Source organism: Lacerta agilis, chromosome 14 (assembly GCF_009819535.1).
Source record: "Lacerta agilis isolate rLacAgi1 chromosome 14, rLacAgi1.pri, whole genome shotgun sequence".
NCBI classification, from domain to species: Eukaryota; Metazoa; Chordata; class Lepidosauria; order Squamata; family Lacertidae; genus Lacerta; species Lacerta agilis.
In genome coordinates, this window is record NC_046325.1 from 49,960,481 (window position 1) to 49,981,299 (window position 20,819).

The 20,819-nt window shown below is 47.5% G+C and overlaps 1 protein-coding gene across 1 annotated transcript in view; it reads left to right on the forward strand.

Annotated features, from left to right (window-relative positions):
- The window catches only part of TNS3 (tensin 3), a 57,448-nt gene that overhangs the window by 19,721 nt on the left and 16,908 nt on the right, over positions 1-20,819 (forward strand). The window contains exons 6-8 of the mRNA XM_033168832.1: positions 877-1,003; positions 17,236-17,395; positions 19,809-20,440. Of these exons, the coding sequence (XP_033024723.1) occupies positions 877-1,003; positions 17,236-17,395; positions 19,809-20,440 (919 nt within the window). The remainder of the gene's footprint in view (positions 1-876; positions 1,004-17,235; positions 17,396-19,808; positions 20,441-20,819) is intronic.

Here is a 20,819-nt window from a genome sequence, read left to right on the forward strand (position 1 = left end):
ACCAGCTTGCTAGGCACAAAGGAGATTGTTTCCATTGCCTTAGGGAGTCCACTCCGGATTTGTGTAGAGTTTACTCCTTCACCTTTTCTTCTCCCAAAGATGTTCCGCAAGGCAGTGGATTGTTGGATTGGATTGTTCCTCAGGGTTTACTCCTGAAGCCTTTCTCAGGAATGAGTATGGCTGCAAGGCAGTGGAGGTTTAGGATCAGCATAGTCCTGGATAGGCTCCCTCCGCAGCAGGTGCAGTAAGCGCTTTACCGACCATTGGACCCAGTATTGGTCTTGTCCCCTCAATCTGCCAGAGCCTGTCTTTGCATGCAGGGATGTCCCTACCTCACCAAGAGTTTAAGACCCATCAGTCAACCTCACCTGTTTAGCCAGGCATTTGAAGCCACTTCCCCCCAGGTGTGTCTGCTGTCGCCTGCTGACACCTTCTAGGAGCCACAGGTGAGAGCTGAGTGCAGGGTGGGGACCAAAGATGAGCAAACTGCCCAAGAAGGAGCGCTGCGTGTCCCCCACCAGAGGTACATCCCCTCCCCTGACACCCCATACACCCCAGGCAAGAAAGTATTACTTGAGTAAGAATGCCTAATCTATCACTGTTTTTGGGATTGTCTGCATGCCTACAAAGATTTGGAACCAGCCCTGTGCTGTTGTTGTAGTTACCACTTTGGACCCAGGAGATGTAAATCTGGCAATGGGGTCAGTGGTCATTTCCCCAGATTAACTGCGACTGGGCTGCATGTGTCCACTTGTCTGCGGCTTTAGGAGCGCTGAGATCTTTCTGTTTTAAAAGTGGGGCAAAAGGTTTATGTAGGCTGACTTGATCATGTCTGGGAAAAATGCGCTTCCTCCGTTTTTCTATTTTATATTCTAGAGGAGTATTGAACACTATCAGGAAAACCTGGATGAAGCAGACAGCAGTATCTTCTCACCAACAAAAAAAGGGAATGAAACGCTCCAAACTACTCCAGCATTTCCAGTATCACCAGAGACTCCCTATGGTGAGACAGCATGTTTTGTATTTTGCTTCTGTATCTTATAACCAGGGTTTTTTTCAGCCAGAACTCACGGGAACTCAGTTCTGGCGCCTCTCAGGTGGGTGCCATTGCCATTGTCCTCAGAGCTCTGGCCTCTCAGAGCTGTGCTCTTAGAACTGTTAGAATTCTTCCACCGTACAGACTAGACTTTCCTTTTGCAAAATAGCTGCAGCTTCTTCAACTGTTTGCTTAACATTAATAACAGGGGGAGCAAAACAGGGAGTATAAATAGATAAAAAAAGTAGGTATCTTGTGCACTTCAGACTCTCACATGGCAAGGCACACCTGCCAAAATTCCCTTTTCTGTACAGCTGTTGAAAATACAGGGGCTTGGTTCTTCTTTGCATTTGATCACCCTAGAGACCCAGACCTATGGCAGCATTAACAACAATAAAATTGCTGAAGTGCAAGAGGCCTGAGTTGGATCAGATGCTATATATAGCTTTGCATGTTTTGTCAGCTAAAACAGTTAATCATTTGCAGAGAATCCAGGTTCACGTATTCCTGAATGTGGACTCTGCTCATAGGCGGCATTTTAAGTAGATTTTCTCCTGCACGGTTGATGAAGTTTGGCACTTCGTGAGAACAAATAATTTATAGAATATTTTCCCTGCTGCCAACATTGGTGTGGACCAGGGGCGTTGCTGGGGAGGGGCGGTGGGGGCGGTACGCCCCCAGTGACAGGGTGAGCAGCGGCGGGTGGGGGTGACAAGCGGCGGCCCCTCCCGCCACTCCCACGCGCCGTCGCCGCTCCCTCCGTCACCCCGGGAGCAGCAGCACACGGATGGGGTGCTTCTGCCGCTTTTTTTCGGCGGGGGGGGGCGACCAGCGAGGGGGGTTGTCACGCTTGTCACCCCCTCCTCGCTGGTCACCACCCCCCGCCGAAAAAAAGCCTCGGAAAGGGGGAAATCCCCCCTTTCTGTATACGCGTGCGTCGTGACGTCATGATGACGTCATGGCGCGCGCGTCGTGCCCCTCCCCCAGGGGGTGCCTCTGCGCTGCCGCCGCCCCCAGCAGCGCAGAGGCTAGCGACGCCACTGGTGTGGACAGCCTGCAAATTCAGTCACTTGGCTGCTTGAGCAGTGTCACTATGCTGAAACATTTCATTGCACAAATGATATCTTAATAAAGCACTGCCTTGAGAGTTATATAATCTATTCAATACAGAAGGCTTTTGGAGTGTGGGGTGTCCAAGTGTGAATTTGCACACGAATCCATGCTCACCTTAATTATTATTTCAGGCACCCCCCATCCCTCCCCTCCCCCCCGCTTACACAGGGGTTACGTTCCAGGAGCTTGTGTGTGTAAGTGAAATTGTGTACTCCACTTTAATAGAGAGAGAAGAAAGAGAGACAAGTGTCTCTGGAGTAGAGAGGCTTGGAAGTTGGCAACTTCCCCCCCCCCATCCCCAGCGCATGGAGGGGGGGGAGTAAGGTGCACCAGGCGAGCAATAGGGGGTTGAGGCTAAGCTGGGCAGGTTGACCTTCCCTCCCCCTCCCCTCCAGGGCAGGCAGAGCAGGCACCTCATTCCCAACTGGGGGATTGGGGTGCATGCAGGCTCCACCCCGAGGCTGCCAAGCCATCTCAGTTGTGGCGTCCTGCTGCAAGCTGTGCAAGAGGGCAGCCAAGAGCAGCCACTGTCCTCCCCCCCCCCACATCCTGGTGCTTCTGCGCTGCAGCCCCAGCGAGGGGAGGGAGGACAATCTATGTATTTATTTATTTTGTAAATGCAGTCACACAGGAGTGGGAAGCACATTGGAGGGGGGCTATATAAAAACAGCATGAAATAGATTAAGACCACAGAATCATCCATATTCCCACCTAGGCAAAGAGAAGGGGCCAGATCTAATCTTAATAATATATACTGTATACAGAAACAGCACAACAGAGGTGGTGAGACCTACTAGGGGCAGGTAAGAGAAGTCTGGGTATCCTCTTAGCAAAATGGGGCCAATTGAGCATAAGTTGCCATCCTTTGTGCTATTTCTCGTGTGTCCATTGATTGTGAATTGTCCCAGAACTGGACAGAACTTCTCAGAGGTAGCTTCTATTATTGGGCATGTTTGTAATTGAACTGTTTCTGGTGGTATTTTTCCCATTTCTCCTTGACAAAAACATGTTTGTCGGAGAGGACTGTGATCTGTGCATGTTCAGTCAAGCCGGGGGCGTTCTGTTTCTGCATACCAAAATATGTTGTCACTGTTAGTGAAAATGACTTGGAAAAAACAAATGATCTGCAACCAGAATATTTTTATGAAGATCTGTCAGATACATGCCCCAGAATTCTTTGGCTGGTTAGGTTCATCCAAATTTTTGATTAAACTGCTGTGAGATTCCTCTTTAGAAACTACAAAACAGAAGCCACTGATAGCACCTTAAAGAAAAGTTCGTTTTTAATGTTTACTCCATGAGTATGTTCCTGTTTTCTTATCTCTGTGTTAAAAATGTACCTTGCCTTTCACCTCAGTTAGACCAAGGCAGCTTGACAGTAAGCCTAAATGCTGCAGCTCTCTGAGCACATTATAATACATCGTGTGTAGATCTGGGGCAGATCCTGCCCCCAAGATCCTGCCCACCCCACCCCCATATCCATGCATTATATCTACAGTAAATGAAGGGCTCTAGTCTGCCTTGAGCTAGTGTCTTCTTTGAGCCAAGAATCTCCCTTGCTGGTCTTGGGGAAGCCACTTTTCTGTCTGCCTTGTGCTATTCCCCCCCCCCCCCCACTATGTCGCTGTGAGAATAACTGCAAAGGTATACAAACTGCTTTTTCTGCACCCTGCATTTTGTGCTATCGTAAGGTACATTTTGTGTGCTTTGCTGCTAATTTATTTATCATGTTTGTCTGCAAGTTTAAATTCTGCATTTACGGGGTGCCTCTGTTCTTATGTTGTGTTCTTACCTGTTTGTGGGTCAGGTAATGAAGGACTGGTGGAATTGAGGGTCAGGACACTACTGATCAGGCCCCATAATTGAGGGGTCTGGGGCCATGCAATGTCACCACACGCGTGCGTGCACTCCCCACGACATGTACGTATGATGTCAGCAGCATGCCCCACGGCCCCACATAGATGGTGCTCCTGCCACTGATGCCTGGGTCTCCAGCAGAAGGAGTTATGGCAGTGGAGATGCGAATGGCCATGAAAGGGAACTGAGCAGCCCCATGCTGCCTCCTCTTGTCCAGGAGCACCCCTGGTTGTTGAATCAGCAGCTCCCTTGAGTCTTCAGCTCCTGCTGTTCAATGCCAGTGGAACATAGTTCATTTAGGATTTAATCCTGGATAAGCATGCTGTTCTGGTATGTATTACTAACAGCTAGCTGGAGAAATGGGGCATGTTTGTAAACCCCTCCCAGTTATTTATGTCCATGAGGCTTCTTGGAATGGACTACATAAGGCAGGAACCTGCAACCTTCTAATTTCAAGTTCTGACGTTGGGAATGGGCAAGGCAGAGATAGGTTAAGGAATAGGGGGTTCAACCTGTCTTAGGTGAGGTGGAAGATTCAGGTTCACAATTTGGGCATTCCTGGGATTATTTTATGTTATTGATTTATTTATAAGAATAATTATAAACCACATTGGTATCATTAAAACATCATAATACAGTGGAATCTCGGAAGCCGAACGTTTCAGAAGCCGAATGCCAAAAACCCGGAAGTAATTGCTTGCGTTTTCAAACGTGCCTCAGACGCCAGATGGCTTCCGCTGCATGTTTTTCTTTTTTCTCAATGGATTTTGCTGACTGCCCATTGCTCCTCAGTTTTCGAACATTTTGGAAGTCAAACAGTCTTCGAGAACAGATTAAGTTCGAAAACCGAAGTTCCACTGTACTATAAAATTATAAAATACAGAGCAATATAGGCCTACTGCTGCAATCCCAGGAGTTGCTCTGGAAGATATCCACAACTGGCCAGTTTACATATTGCATTTGTCCATTTGAGGCTATGTCCTTGTTTGCACAAAAGAGCACTGTGAAAATGTGTCTTCCTCTACTTTTTTAAGTTGTGTGTCGGGTAAGCAATCTGGCCCACAAGCAGCTAATCCCATTTTGAAAAGCAGGTAGTCTTCTTCAAGCAGTATGTAGTTCCCCCTGGCTTTTCAAATTAAATGTAAACATCAAAAACATCCAGCAGTGGAAACTCAGTAGCTGGCATTGTGAGGGCAGCTAGTTTTGCAATGGAGGGTTCCTGTGTGCTTCTGAAGGAACAAGAATGCTCTGTGTATCCCACTCTGGGACTTATAAAGACCCACTTGTCTTATGCCTCAAGCAGTGAATTGAGGTCCCTTTGTGTAGCTGCATTACACAAGCTAAAACATTCTGCGCCAAGCCAATTGCCAGAGATTTGAGCTGCGTCTCACAAATGTTCTGTGCTTGAACATTTGCTGCCATAGAATCACAGGACTTGGAAAGAATTTTCAAAGGTCAGCAGAAGCTGACACAGAGACTGGATTCATTAAGCCAAAACTGTCCAGAGAGAGAGGTTTCTTCAGTCCAGCTTTCAAAATCTCCAGCCCATATATTAACCCACTCCTGCAAAACTGTCCCAGCGTACCAAGGGGGAATAGTCAGGACATGTTGGAGGGCCATTTTTCTTGGCTATCGGCAGGCTCAAATGGCTAGGCTATGAAGAGGCCTGGCCTGGCTAGTAAGCCACAGGTTTTTGTGGAAGTTTGTAACTGGGCTCACAAAACACCCCACGAAATAGCATTTTTTTGTCTTTCTTTCTTTTAAAACTTAAAGACCTTCTTTGGAGGTCTTTAAGCAGAGGCTTGACAGCCATCTGTCAGGCATGCTTTGATGGTGTTTCCTGCTTGGCAGGGGGTTGGACTGGATGGCCCTTGTGGTCTCTTCCAACTCTATGATTCTATGATTCTCTTAGTTCAAGGAGCCTTAAGGAAGAAAGGCTCACAAGGAGGAAGAGAAGTGGGCTGTTCTCCTTAGCACCATTGCTCTTGCCTTGTATGCCGTGTCAGGGCCTTTCTGAGAAGCAAACTGAACACCAGGCAGGGAACAAGCCTGTTTCAATTTTCACCTCCCTCTTATTGCACACCTGCAAAAAGTGTGTCCCTTATGTGCAGACAGTAAGGGCCAGGCAACCTTCCTTCTTTCCTTCGTTGCTACCCATGACCGAAAGCGAAATATGCCTTTGCTACTCACTTGCTATCTTTCTCTTACTGGCACTGGGAAGCACAGTTCTTGTGGGGAAGGTTCTATAGGTCAGGCAGTGAGGCCCATCTCTTCAGTCCCTGGCCATGATCCAAACAGAGATCAGCCCGCATAGCAAGGGAAACTTCTTTCTTAAGGCTCCTGGGTCCAAGCAAGGGTGGGTGGGGGAGTGATTTCTGTGTTGTGATTGTGGATGGGGAGAGGAGAGGGGTAGTCTCTTTCTGCCTCCTTTCCAAGCGACCCACCAGCAAAATTTGCCCCATTCCATCCATCCCTGATAATGGCCCTTCTGGCTTCCATTGAAAACTTCTTACCAGTGGGGTTCTTGTAAGAAATATCTTCAAATATCTAATGTAGCATTGCTTTTTATTCATTTTGGGTCTAAGCCAACCCCAATTGGTCATGGTGCCTTGTCTAACTTCATTGCTGTAGTTACAGGTAGGTAGCTGTGTTGGTCTGCCGTAGTTGAAACAAAATAAAAAATAAAATAATTCCTTCCAGTGGCACCTTAGAGACCAACTAAGTTTGTTATTGGTATGAGCTTTCGTGTACATGCACACTTCTTCAGCCTCAGGTTCCCCATTCCTGTCCTCAAGGATGTCCTGGATTATTCTTGCTATCAGATGTTTGCATTGTTGTGTTTCTTGTGTTTACACTGAACTTCCAAGAGTTTGTGGATCTCAGAACTCAGGTGGAAGGGACTTGATGAGATGGATACCATTTTAGCTTCCAACAACAGTACCCTAAAATTCGTAATCGCAGATAAAGATAAATATTTGCTACAAAGCAAAACATGTGTGTCTCTTGTTCAGTATGCAGCAGGCTGGATTTTCCTGACTAGATTTTAAAAGGTTGTTTGTTTTAAGAATTGGTAGGCCACCCTTCTGCATAAATATTTCTAGGGTGGCTTACAAGTTAAAATATGGAACACATGCAGACAATGAAAATCAAGATAAAAGATAGAGCTGGGACCGGGTGGGGGAAAGCTCTGCCCCACCCCCTTCTTTGCCCAACTGCAACCCAACAGTCCTGCAGTGTCTTACTCTCTGGTAGTTGCTGCCACCAGCTTCTCGCTTACTCTTGCAACCCTGATGGGAGGGGACCTGGGGGCACCAAACAGGTTACTTTGGGAAAGGCTGCAAGCCAGTGTACTTGGCACTCCTCACTTTAACCTTGACACAGATCGCTGGGGAAAGCAAGGCTAGCTTCCAGCTGCCGTATCCTTGTCCAAGATCAAAGAAGCTTGTTCATTTCCCCAGCAGACCCTGGAGACCAACGCGCCTTGCGTTTCCCAGGCAGCTCCCTCGTTACTCACGAGTGTACAAGTAGCCTACACTCCCCGAGTCTCTCCCACGTCTCGGAAGAGCGCGCTGGTCTCTTACAATTCTGATCCTAAACTTCCTAGCCTATTCTTTACATGAAAGGTGTTCTGGTTTACTCACAAGTAAGCAGCAAAGATAGCCAGCTTCATAGAAAGTCCAGTCTGGACTGCAGGGAACTCCTTCCAGCTCAGCAGTATGTGTGTGAATGTGCTTATTAGGATTTTTCTTAAGTAACAAAAGTACATGCAGCGTCTGTTTTCATATCACGGAGTCCTTCATAGAGGTCACTTAACATTCAGGGTGAGACATTATTGTCTCTCTCCCCTCTCCTGGAAGGAGTGAATCCTGGCTGTTTCTGACCAGTAAGATCCAGAGTCCAAATGTTCATATTATTACCAAGCAAGGTATTGAAAACTGGTGGTTTATTCTGTATGTTAAATGTTGGAAGTAAAGAATGTTTGCTCATTTGTCTACTCATACATACATACATACATACAAGGAAACAAACACTGAACTTTATTTGCTGCCAATTAAAGTCTCCGCTTACAATACAGCCATTACTCATTTCATGCTAACTGTAGGTATATAATTTGTTGTCCGGGTAAGACTCTCCCAGGGTGCATGGCAAACTGCTTAAGAGTGCACTCTGAGAGGGAAACTCCACTGAGGCTGCAATCCTAAACTATGGAATAAATTTAGTGAGTTTAATGGAACTTGCATGTGAGCAAGCATGCAAAGGATGGCACTGGGAAAGGATCTTTTGCTCTATGAAACTTGGAAGTAGGTGATGAGCACTTCTGCATTCTCAATCACCCAACAGCCTTTCTCCATCTTCTCCATGCAAAGGACCTTCTCCTTCCTTCGTGTTTCTCTTTCTTCAGCCATAAGTGAAAAAACCATTTTCTATTTTATTAACTTCTCTTGCAAGCCTGAGCTCATTCTGAGCTTTAGCCTGCATGACTTTCCAACTCTGCAAGTGTTGGCTACTCATTTATATTCTTGTAGCATTTCTAGCCTCAGTGTTCCATGTTTGACTACTGGGCCCGTTTATGAAAGTAATTTTATACAATAATGTCCCATTTCACTGCAGATTTGTTCAGCTTCTTCTGAACAGGGAAACACCATCTGAAAGCTGAGAGGGACGGAGAGATAACAGATCATGTTTGGGGAGTCTCCCACTTCCTCCTTGTGTCTCATTTTCTTAATGTGGAAAATATCCTCTCCACACACCCCGGGAAAATGGGACTGCTTTCTTGTCCTTTTGAGAGGCATCAGCAGCAGACATGTAATCTAAAGAAATTAACCAACATTACTTTCTTGTGGGAAATGGGGCTTCTTTTAAAATGTTGGCAAAAACACTGAGATAATGGCACGATGCAATGGCACAAACAGGTGGTAGTGCTGCTTAATTTGAAACGGCTGTGAAAACAGAAGTGCTTGGCTCTTTTAGCAGGTTATATTTTCCCAGAGTGGATTGGAAGACAATGGGATTACTTTTCCTCACCTGGACCAGACAGGCCTTGCAAGCCTCCTCCTCTTCCAGGGGCCCTCCTTTTCCCTTAGGTATTTAAATTTACAGTGTTTTTCTTGTGGTTTTTTTTCCTTTTCTTTCCCTGGCACATCTCGCCAGCCCAAAGCTTTCTCTCACTGTGCCTGGCACCTGGGGCTCACATGGGTTGGTGCTGGCACACAGAGTTAGCGACTCGTCCTTCCTCCCAGGGCTGTTCTTTTTGGCTTCTTGCCTTCTGTGTTATTAGCTATGGGGAGGAGGAAACAAATCACAGTCTTAAGTCTGTCTCAGAGAGAGAGTGGAGGAGGGAGACATTCTAGATGAAGTCTGCAATGCTCCTGCCTTCTCCTGCTCGGACTACTTTGCTATTCTTGCAGAGTTCATTGCTCCAACAGCAGCATGCCTGGTATTGGTGCAAACCTCCTTGTCGAGCAGCAGGATCTCCTTTAAGAAGTTGGCGGGGTGGTCACTGTTTTTTGGCAGGAACCAGTGCTCTTAATTCACTTTGAGCGGGAGATTCATTGCCTTTCATCTGCTAGCCTAGGACAGGGAGGTCCCACACTATCTTGAGATTGAAGAGTCCCTGTTCTTTCCGCCTGCACTGCATTTTGGGAGGTTTTTTAACTTGTTTTTTTGCTGCCTCTGTAATGCACCATAATTGCTCCTGGCCATATTCTGTGGGAAAGGAGGAATCTATACTCCACCTGCGTTTACTATAATTCTGGCCGTGAACATCCCTAAGCAGGGGGAATATCTTTGTATTGTACTTTCTGTAATGTCCCAAGAGGTGGGCTCAGTGCCACCCTGCCTTTCACAGTCATGTTGGGGGGCGCTTTGTCATGGTGGAGTCTCCTTTCTCCCTCCCTCATAGTAAACACAGAAGGGGAAGGTCCTCTTCCTAGGAGCACCACCCGGGAGGTATATAAAAGAGGCCCTTGCAGAGCTCTCTCGGGTGAGGTCTCCTTTCTTCCTCTGTTCCAGGGATGGTTCTTCTCCTGTTGTCATGCAGCCAGCTAAGGGGGCAGAGGGTGCGCTTGCTCATGCGCTCGCCTCTCCACAGTGATCCTCTGTAAGGAAGAAGGAGCACAGTCTGGATCTGACCATTCAGCCTCTAAACCTCTTGGGGTGGAGGGTGAACTTTCTGAGGAAGAAGTGATGGTGGTTGGTTTCTCTCTTGTGCAACATTCTTGGCTTTCTTCTGTTTCTTCAGGATGGGATGAATAAGCAGTTTACCGCCAACACCTTCAAAGAGAAGTGACCTCTCTGAGCAGTGTTTGTTTCTTTCCTGCATTGTCTTTCCATCCTATGTTCAAATGTTTCTTCAAGAGGGTTGTGTTGTCTTTCTCCCCGGTCATATGGATTCCTTTTCTGTAACCTAAATTGGTTTGTCACAGCTCTCCTGACTCCCCATTTGGAGTCCTTAGCTACCTATGATCATAAGTTTATAACCGAAAGCTTATACCCAGAACAAACTTAGTTGGCCTCTAAGGTGCTAGGGACATGGGTGGCACTGTGGGTATTACTTGATATATTGGGTGGCGCTGTGGTCTAACCCACAGAACCTAGCGCTTGCCGATCAGAAGGTCGGCGGTTCCAATCCCCGCAATGGGGTGAGCTCCCGTTGCTCGGTCCCAGCTCCTGCCCACCTAGCAGTTCGAAAGCACATCAAAAGTGCAAGTAGATAAATAGGTATCACTCCAGCAGGAAGGTAAACGGCGTTTCCGTGCGCTGCTCTGGTTTGCCAGAAGCAGCTTTGTCTTGCTGGCCACATCACCCGGAAGCTGTACGCCGGCTCCCTCGGCCAATAAAGCGAGATGAGTGCCACAACCCCAGAGTCGTCCGCGACTGGACCTAATGGTCAGGGTTCCCTTTACCTGAGGTGCTACTGGACAATTTTTTTTTTATTTCAACTGCGTCAGACCAACACGGCTACCTACCTGAATCTAGAACCTTAAAACTGCTTTCCTAGCAGCCATCTTCCTGTACTCATGAAATGCCCGTCAGAGTGATGGGTGATCTGACAGGGAGAGCTGCTATTTTTCCTGCTATTTCTCCCTAACATAGCACATGTCAGTCAGGGCAGAGGCTGTGCTGATGATGTATGTTGGGAGAGGGAAGGCAATGTGTGCCCAGAAACAGAAACTGTGAATTGGCATCTATAGGTAAAATTAGCCGGTGGGACTCCCTGCAAGATGCCTGGTAGGGCAGCAGCCCATTCTCAGGAATTGCCCAGTGGTCAGCTCAAGGTGGCCCACACTGGTGAAGAATGCCAACTATGCATCTTTAGGATACCGTATGAGGCTCCCCGTGCTATTTGCGCGCTGTGCCAGTTCTTGGTTCTGCGAGAATGCAAAATGCCATTTTGGACAGTGTTTTTCCCCTCTCCCCGCTGCCTGGAGTCCCCGGGGTATAAATAACTGGGATGGGGAAGCCATGGGAGCGCAAGTCGGGCTCTTCGCGGCTCCGCGGGGTTTCGCCGGAGCAGAGCGAGCCCCCCCCCCCCCCCCCCGAGACGGCGCTTCCCAGGGCGGCTGAGCGAGCGGCGAGCCTCGCGGGCTCCTCCTTCCCCGGCTGCCCCCGACGGCGCCTGTCCGCTTCTCGCGCTTTCTGGCCCGGGGAGGAGCGGCGGGCGGGCGGGCGGGCGGGCAGGCGAGCGAGACGCCGCCCCGGAGCCCCCTTGGCCGGCCGGGCAGCTGGAGGTGGAGCCTGGGCGCGTCTCTCCGGAGGAGGGGGTCTCTCCGAGCCGGCGGCGAGAGGCGCTGCCGGCCGGGAGGAGCCATCGGGCGGCGCTCCGGGGCTGCGTCTCGCCGGGAGGCTTCCCCGGGGGAAGAGGGCGCCGAGCGGGGCTCGGTGCCGGAGGGGCGTCGGGAGCAGCGCCGTCGGCGCGGGGCTCGGCCATGGCGGCGTCGCTAGGTAGGCGGCAGAGGCTCCGAGGGGCCGAGCCTGGACGGGGCGGAGGGCGCGCGGGAAGGCGGGCAGCTGGCCGAGCAACGGCCCCGGTGAGCCCGAGGCCTTGGACGGGGCGGGAGCGGCGGCGGGCGGGCGGGCGGATCCTCCGCTGCGCTTCCGCTCGAAGTAAGAAGCCGAGCAGCTTGCACGGAGGCGGCCCCGTTGTTTGGAATGGCTTTCTAAATGGGCTTCCCCAGAGCAGACAGGGACCCCGGGCCCCGATCACCACCAAGAGGAGAATGGCCTGCCGTCGGGGATGGAAGCTCGCCTTTATTAGCCGTGGAGTGCGCGCCATCCTGGATGGGCTCTTTCCCCAAATATGAAGAGTTAGGATTGCTTTTGGTTTGCGTAAGCCGCAAGAACGGAACAAGTTGTCCTATTTCTTGCAACTTCAGAAGTTGGCCTGGGGAAAATGGCAAGGTCCTCTCTCGGTAAGAGATTGCATGCAAAATACTGGGCAAAGCGTAGACTGGAAGTAATAAATCTTACTGGGATCAGCATAAGAATGCACTGGGTGCAAGGCCCTAGGGATTTAGTTAACTTCAGAGAATGGCTAGAAAACATGGTAAACAAGATCACCTGGGACAGGCATAGGCAACCTTCGGCTCTCCAGATGTTTCGGACTACAATTCCCATCATCCCCGACCACTGGTCCTGTTAGCTAGGGATCATGGGAGTTGTAGGCCAAAACATCTGGAGGGCCGAAGGTTGCCTATGCCTGACCTGGGAGGATTCCTCCTGCCTCCAAACACAGCATCTTTCCATCCTCATAGTAAGAAAAGGAAGTTAACATATTGATGAATTTTAAACCTGCTTTCTCTCTAAGAGGGTGCCTCTTTGGCTCCAGAATCTTCATTTCTTCTTGACAGACATAATATAAGACCTTCTGTTTTGCACTAAGGCACCTGCTGTCAGGAACAATCTCAGGGGGCACCATCAGCCAGTGGGAGAGTTGCTAAAGTCTCACAGATAAAAGTGTTAACAAGCAGATATCTACTTTGCCCAGTAGCCAGGTAACACTTGCTTCTCTCTCCTCAGAGGCTTACCTAGAGGGCACAAAAGTTGCACCTCTTTTGGAGGAATGAGTGGGCCCTCACAGCAGCCCTGCGGAGCCCCTTCCCCAGCCAGCCTCTGTGTTGGCACTGCCACTGCTGGCTTCTTTCCAGCAAGCGTGCTTACTTCTGAGTAAAGTTTGCACTGGGGGGGCAACCTCCAAGTTAGTGCCTTTCTGCTGGTGCCTCCTCAGAAGTAAGGAAAAGCCAAGTTCTTGCCTCTGGCATGCCAGACTTAGGCTGCAGTCCTGTGTACCCACTTTCCTGGGAGTAAGCCCCATTGAACTCAGTGGGATTTACTTTTGAATAGACATTTATAGGATGGTGTTAATTATGTCTCTTTTTTGTTTCTGGACATGGTGGGAGGCACAGATCCATCTCCTTGCCAAGGGTACACCTCTGTCTCCTCTATGAGTTCTTTTTATGTTTCTGATGGGAGTTTTAGTCCTACCTGTGGGGTGTCACATTCACGACCCCTTCTTACAGTGGTTCAACCCAGACAGGTTTATTACCAGTGAGAACTGGGACAAAGTCGCACAGGACTGATGATAAGAGGTTGATGATAAGAGTGTTCCTGTTTGTGAACGTTCTTTGGAACCCGAACGTCCGACGGGGCTTCCGCGGCTTCTGGAATTGGCTGCAGGAGCTTCCTGGAGCTAATCGGAAGCTGCGCCTTGGTTTCCGAACTTTTTGGAAGTCAAACAGACTTCCAGAACAGATTCCATTCGACTTCCGAGGTATGACTGTACTTGTAATTGCTTCCAAATATTTCAGAATAAGCCAGGATGAGTGCACAAAGAGACTTGTATCTGTCTGGTGGCGTATGATTAAAAATACATCCTCGCTTACTTTGTTTTTGTCCGTAGTCAAACGGAAGGCATATTTGTCTCATTTGAAAATAAAAGTAGAGCACTCCTAGTTTTGCTCTTAGTGTGAATGTCACCGTTGACATCCCAGTGTGGCCAAGAGGGGTAATTCAGTGGGTGTCTCTCCCCATTTAGTTTGATCCCTAATTAACGTAGCTGTTTTGGCAGAATTATCCCTCACCCCATTTATCTCCTTTGTGTCCTAACCAGCAGTATGCAAGTTGCTATCATCTAAGAATTTCTGCCAAAGCAACTTTTGGGAGCCTCCCAGAATTGCTGGTGGAGCTATTGCAGCTTCTTTGTGAACATGAAGCTCCTCTGTCATCTGAAGGGCTTTCAAGGTTCATTGAACTGCGGTGTATTAGTAATTCCAAATCACAAAATCATTCTTTTTTAAATAAATAATATAACAGCTGGTATTTAAAGCCCAGAAAAGTGTTGTTTTTCATCTGCTGTGTCCCAAGTGTAGGGTTAAAAAACACAGGAATGCGGGTGAAGGTGTTGAAGGTGTTTTTAAAAAATAAAGAAATATGTGGTTATCATGTGCAGTGTTCATATACCATTTTAGAGACAGTCTTGGGGGGAAAGAGTGGAGTAGAATGACCGATTTGGTTCCTGAGTCTTGTTGCGCAGACTGTAATTCAGTCATCCCCAAGCTGAGACCTCCTGATGTTTCATACCACAGCTTTCATCTGCCCCAGTGAGTGTGGCCTATGGTCAGGGAGCTGTGGTTCAAAACATCTGCAAGTAGATGGTGAAGGGCTCCGTTATTCCCTACACAGACACACCAAGAGGCTGTTTCTTTGTAGGAGTCTTTGCACACATAGAGAGGTTTCTTTCTGCCATGAAAGGAAATTTGATCTGTGGGCCATGCTGGACTACACCCAGTGCAATTTCTGAATGCTGATGACTCTCGTGAAGTGGATCTGGCCCCGTGATGCCTGGACAGGAGACTCCTGGAGAGCCACATATACAAACCACTCTGAGCAACTCAGAACAACCTGTGCGACTACAAAAACAAGGACCAGTGCTTACTTAGAATGATTTTAGAATGCATTTAGGTGCCAAATTTTGGGACCCAAAATCTCTGCAGGACAAGGAACATTTTTCTGCTCTAGAGACAGTAGCAGCAGCAGCAGCTGTAACTCTTATGCCAACACAACCCACCATTAGATGCATCCAAGCACTTTCTATCTTTGCTTTATTTGAAGATCAAAACAAATGGTACAGTGGTACCTCGGTTTTTGAATGTGTCTGTTGGTGAACATTTTGGTTTTCGAATGCCGTAAACCCGGAAGTAAGTGCTTTGGTTTTCAAACACACCTTGAAAGTCGAACATGCCACGCAGCTTCCATATTGAGTTTTCGGTTTTTGAATGTTGCAGAACTCGAACTGTCTTCCAGAACGGATTACTTTCAAAAACCGAGGTACCACTGTATTGTTGCATTCAGTCTTTGTTCACACATGCCACTTCGGCGTAGTAAGGTTTGTTCTGGTGCCTCTTAATGTGTGAACTCTAGGGAGGGCTGTGGTTGGTTACCACCTGTATGTGACACTGGGCTATGTTTTGTGAGCCACGGGCTATACATGATGTGTGACAGCGAAACGGGCTTGTAGTAAACCTACCAGGGCCCCCGGTGTAATTTTGGCACCTCTTCTGTCTTCTACCAGCCAAGTAAAATTGTGGGGGAAATCAGTACGTAGTCCCTCAACTATGTCTGAAGTATTTGTAGAGAAGGATGGGAAGAGGAGGGACCATTTTAATCAGTCCTTATTAGCTTTGTTTTGATGGCCACCAACGGATTGAGGTTGAACCCAACAAGACAGAACCCCAACAAAACTGTTTGTGGTGGACTCGCTGGGGTAACTGCCCCTGAAAAACCAGGTGCACAGCCTTAGGGAAGTTTGGGACTCGCAGCTGCCCATGGAGGCACAGGTCAATTCTGTGTCCAGGGCAGCTGTTCGGAGTGGCTGGGGCCACCCAGTATTACTATTATTATTATTATTATTATTATTATTATTATTATTAATTACTATTACTAGAGTGGCTATGAGTTCTGTGTTTAATGTGATCTCAGCCAAGTTAAAAATCTAAAGAGTGCCGAGACAGAGCCTGGTGCACAGATGATGTTTCTTTGGGCATCTTGCCTTGCTTTCAGTTGAAAAAGTGGCATGGATTTAGCTTTAAACTGTATGCTGTGTTTAAAAAAATAATAATGCATAGCTGGAAAGTCCAGGAAACACAGGTCTCTTTCAGGAATTGAAAAAGGAAGTGTCAGGCTCAAATTGGGGAGTGTGCATGTCAGTAGGAACAGGTGGTCAGTGATCTGGCCTGGCTGCTAGGAAGTCTTGAATGTGGGGGCAATGAAATAATTGAGGCAAGACCAAGTTACTCAGGCTTTCTCCCCATCTTCTGCCATTGCAAAGATAACTGTGAACATTTAAGCATTGCAGCTGTACAGATCCTCTGTTTAGTTCTGTTTAGTTCCCTATCCTCCTCTTTTGCACTTAAGCATTGGACCACACGTAATTTTCCTCTTGGTATGTTTTATTGTTGATTTAGTAGATTGCATACCTACATCCTATATTTCTTTATTAGCAATTGTGTCAACTTAATCCTTTAGAAAAACAAACAAGTTTCCTCTTGTTTCATTTTTCTGTAGCCTCTTCCATTAAAATTCAGTAAAAATAAGGAGGAAGTGAAAGTTGTTCTATGATGGCTGTTCAGTTGAGTGATGAAATCTCTGTGTGTGAATCTAACTTGGGAAGAATTCAGTAAAGAACTCAACACCTTTAGTTTCTAGGCCCAAATGGGATACAATACGTTCATTTCTCATCTTCATTTGTTCTTTTGCTTAGGCAAAAGGTAACAAATGCACTGCAACTATTATTTATTTTATTTTATTTCCAGCTGAAGTGGCCATATATTGTTTGCTTCGTACCCTGGATAGCAAGATTGTGCAGCAGAATGATACTGGCCTTGTGAAGAAGTGAATCCATGCAAGGGAAGAGGGATGGTGGCGCCTTCTGCCTCTGAGCAACATGCGTCCAAGATGTTACTTGCTCAGGAGCTGGCATGCATTCCCTTCTCTCCATGAACCTTCCTAGGTTTCATGTAGGGGACCTAAATACACACGCTTGAGTGCATGCACAACAGTTCCTTGTCGAGGTGGAGATGGGTGGTGAGCATGTACAGGTGTGACCCCGGTTTCCTCCTCTTCCCCCCTTTTGGCTGCAGCACATTCCATTTCTACTAATATGCATAACTAGACTGGTGACCATTGAAAGTTTATGGACCATAAGATAGATTTCCTTCTTTTCACTTCTTCAGAACCCCAGAGTTACGTGGAAGGCCTCAGTCATTCCACTGTGAAGCTTGAAAGCCCCGCAGACCCAAATCCTGCTTTGTTGCGGACGGATCCTTCCTGCCGGCAGCCTTTTGCAGCTGTGTGCTCAGTCCCGTGTCATCGCCCTGCCCAGCAAGGAGACAGGTAAGACAACTTCTGCGTCTCTTAATTTTCAGCCACCTCATTTGGGTGTAGAGGAATCTGATTCCAGGAATAATTCCTTAAACAGTTTATAGACCCAACCCTGAATTGTGTCACATTGAGGGGTAACACTGGGGCAACCTTTCTGAGTGCTTAAAGGTCATTTTTCATACTTGGTTTGAAAGTCAGGAGGAACAGATTATCCTGTTTCTGGTCCATGTCAATTTCACATTTATTCATAAATCTGTCACATTCTACTGCCACATTAATCTGACTTTTAAAAAAAAAATCTGCATAGGATCATAGTGTAGATCAGATCCCTTCTCACCAGATTTTGCCATGCATTCCCTGGGCCAGTGTTTGGATGCAGTGTTGAGATGGATGAGGAAAAACAAGCTGTGCTTGAATCTTGGCAATATGGAAACACTCTAGTAAAGACTTGTTGTCTGTTTCCTTTAATTTGCTCCCATAATCTTTTCTGCCACAATTAACTTGCTGGTAAATGTTTAAGCTGATAGCTTCAGTGCGTCTAAATGTTAAATGGGAAGCTGCCATCGTTATTTATATAGCTGCATAATATACACAACACTTTTTGCAGTAACTTGAGCACAAAGCAAGTCCTTACTCTGCAGAGCTTGCAGCCTAAACATCTCGGTTTAGGGGGACCAGCAAGTGGACAGGAAGGAAGGCATGGGAGATGCAGATAGAAGGGGGAATAGATTGAGCCAGTTTAGATAACTTCCTGTCTCCCTGAAGTAGTTCCATCCTGTCTGGATCCTGTTTGTTGCAGCCCTACAGACCCAAAATGTTTTCCTGCACCTTTCAACAGAATAGGGAGCTCTCCTGAGAACTGTGCTGTGAATTGTTCCCAAAGTTAATTTAAATTGAGAAAGCGGAGACTCCAGGATGTGCAGTGCCATGGTCAGGGAGCATCTTCTGCAGCTGGTCCAATGGGAGGAGCACAAGCAAGGACCCTGAGAGGGCCTCTGGGGCCATTGAATCCTGACGCAGGCCCTTTCTAGGCTCTTTGGACTTGTGGTGCAGGCCCAGAGTACCTGTGGTTGCAGGACAGGGGTATTCACAGCTGAGTAAGATTTCTTTTGCCTGTCCATAGATTGGCCTTGCCATGCCAGAAGGTGTAGATTAAATTAACCCTTAAATAGGTCAGTTGGTCACATTTGACAGGAAAGTGCAGGAGTTAAAGGAGAAGAATGTGTGCTGGTGAGCACCCTTAGGCACCTTCAAAGGTGTTGAGTGTTTCCAGAGGCCAGCTGCTAGGAGCCCTTAGCCAGATGTGGAGCATCTTTGAGGCTAACCTCACCTGTCTGAAATTGTGGGGCCTAGGTTTGGGTGGGGTCATAGAATCCTAGAGTTGGAAGAGAGCACAAGGGCCACCCAGTCCAACCCCCTGCCAAGCAGGAAACACCATCAAAGCATTCCTGACAGATGGCTGTCAATCCTCCGCTTAAAGACCTCCAAAGAAGGGTCAGGAGGGCTCACATTAAGGGCAGGCTATGGCACTGATTTAGGCTGGTTGCCTTCACTGTTCATTTCCCCCTTCAGTCAAATGTGGCCCTAATTCAATCCATGTCATGCGTCTCGCCTCTTATTTTCTCCCCTTCAGTTCTTCAGCAACCTTCTTTGAAGATGCAGCCAGTGGTTGGTTGGAGGGAACCCCCTTTGAAGTCTCCGCAGGGGGGCAATGCACCTAAAATGGGAGCATTTTTCTCTGTTCAAGGAAAGCACTGGGGGAAGCATTCTGAATGCAGACTACTTCATGGGGGAGGGTCCTTTTAAGAATGAAGCATTCTTTTCTTGCCAAAGGTATTTGGAAAGCCCCTTCCATTTGGGAGGTGTTGCACTTTGCACAGGGCTTTTCAAGCACCCAACAACCAGCCCATTCCATCAAGCGCTGCCCTGACCTGTCCCAAAACCTGATGAATGTGACTTATCCAAAAAGGCCTCACAAGCCAATTAAGGAGGTCCCCCAACCCTGCCAAAAGAACTTGGTTTGTGTAGGTTGGCAGAGTTGGTAGGGAAAGCTGAGTCAAGTTGCCTCTTTAAGTGACCACAAAATGGATGATTATGTGGACACTACAGACCGTGCTGGTGTTCTTGAAATGAAAATTCCCTAGAATGTGCCCAAGGTTGCAGTCTTTTCGAGCAACTTAACACCTCTCACATTATGTCTTTGAACGTATTAGTGAACACAGCAAATATAAGTTACGTTTGTCAAGGATCTGGAACTGAATACAGAACACTTTTGAGTGTACATTCGGTAGCAAACTCGAGTGTGCTGCCACATAATGTGAGAAATAGCCATTGTACCATAAACTAAAACGCAGCGCTGCATATTCAAATGTTTTAGAGTACATTTTTGAAATGGTTTGATTGTTGTTTTCACTTTTTCAAACAGTCCACCTGAACAAGTTTGGCAGCAAAAGAGTTCTCAATCCTCCTCAACGCCCCAGTTTTCTGGAGTAAACGACAGCAAGTTTATAGGAAATTATCTCACATCTCCAGAGTTTTCTGTTCCTGTTCAAGATTGCTCACACTTGTCTCACTTCCAGATCAAGGGACTTCAAGTTAGGTCATTTAACAGCCAGGAAAATTTGTCATTGGGGCAGCAGCAGGAACCTGGGATGAATACCAACACCCAAACATTCCTCACTTATGGCGGGATCAGCGCCAACAGCTGCCAGCCACTGGTGGAGATACAACCTGCTTTTGCATCAAATGCCAATAATGTGTCTCCCCAAACTCAGAAATCTCCAGGGGACAGTGACATTTTGCCGCACAGTTTTCTTGCAACAACCTTTGGACACAACAGCCAAAGCAGTGCAAATCAACAAAGTCATGGAATAAACAGGCACCCTCAGCCCCCTCTTCCAGAGAAGAAGAGGACGTCGGAGGGAGAACGTTCTGTCAGCTCCATCTCACCCTCTTCGAGTGGCTTCTCCAGCCCACACAGTGGAAGCACCATCAGCATTCCATTTCCAAATGTTCTCCCAGATTTCTCTAAAGTTTTAAACACTTCACCATTGCCAGGTATGCTCTGTGCTCATCAGAATGAATTCCAGAAGAGTAACTGTGTTAATCTGAAAACGAACCTTGGGCTAGGTCAGGGTTTTCCAAACATGGGTCTCCAGCTCTTTTTGGACTACAGCTCCCATCATCCCTAGCTAGCAGAGCCAGTGGTCAGGGATGATGGGAACTGTAGTCCAGAAACAGCTGGAGATCCAGCTTTGGGAAACTCTAGGCTAGGGCTAAGAAGGGTGTTGAGACAGCTGCCCCCCCCCCATGTTTACTGAGTGAAGGATGAGTAGGATTACACCTGCACACACACCCCTTTGAAATCAATGTGCCAGCAACCTACTGATCATAGGTTTGGCTTAAGTATGAAGGAGTATGGGCCTTTGAGCATGGG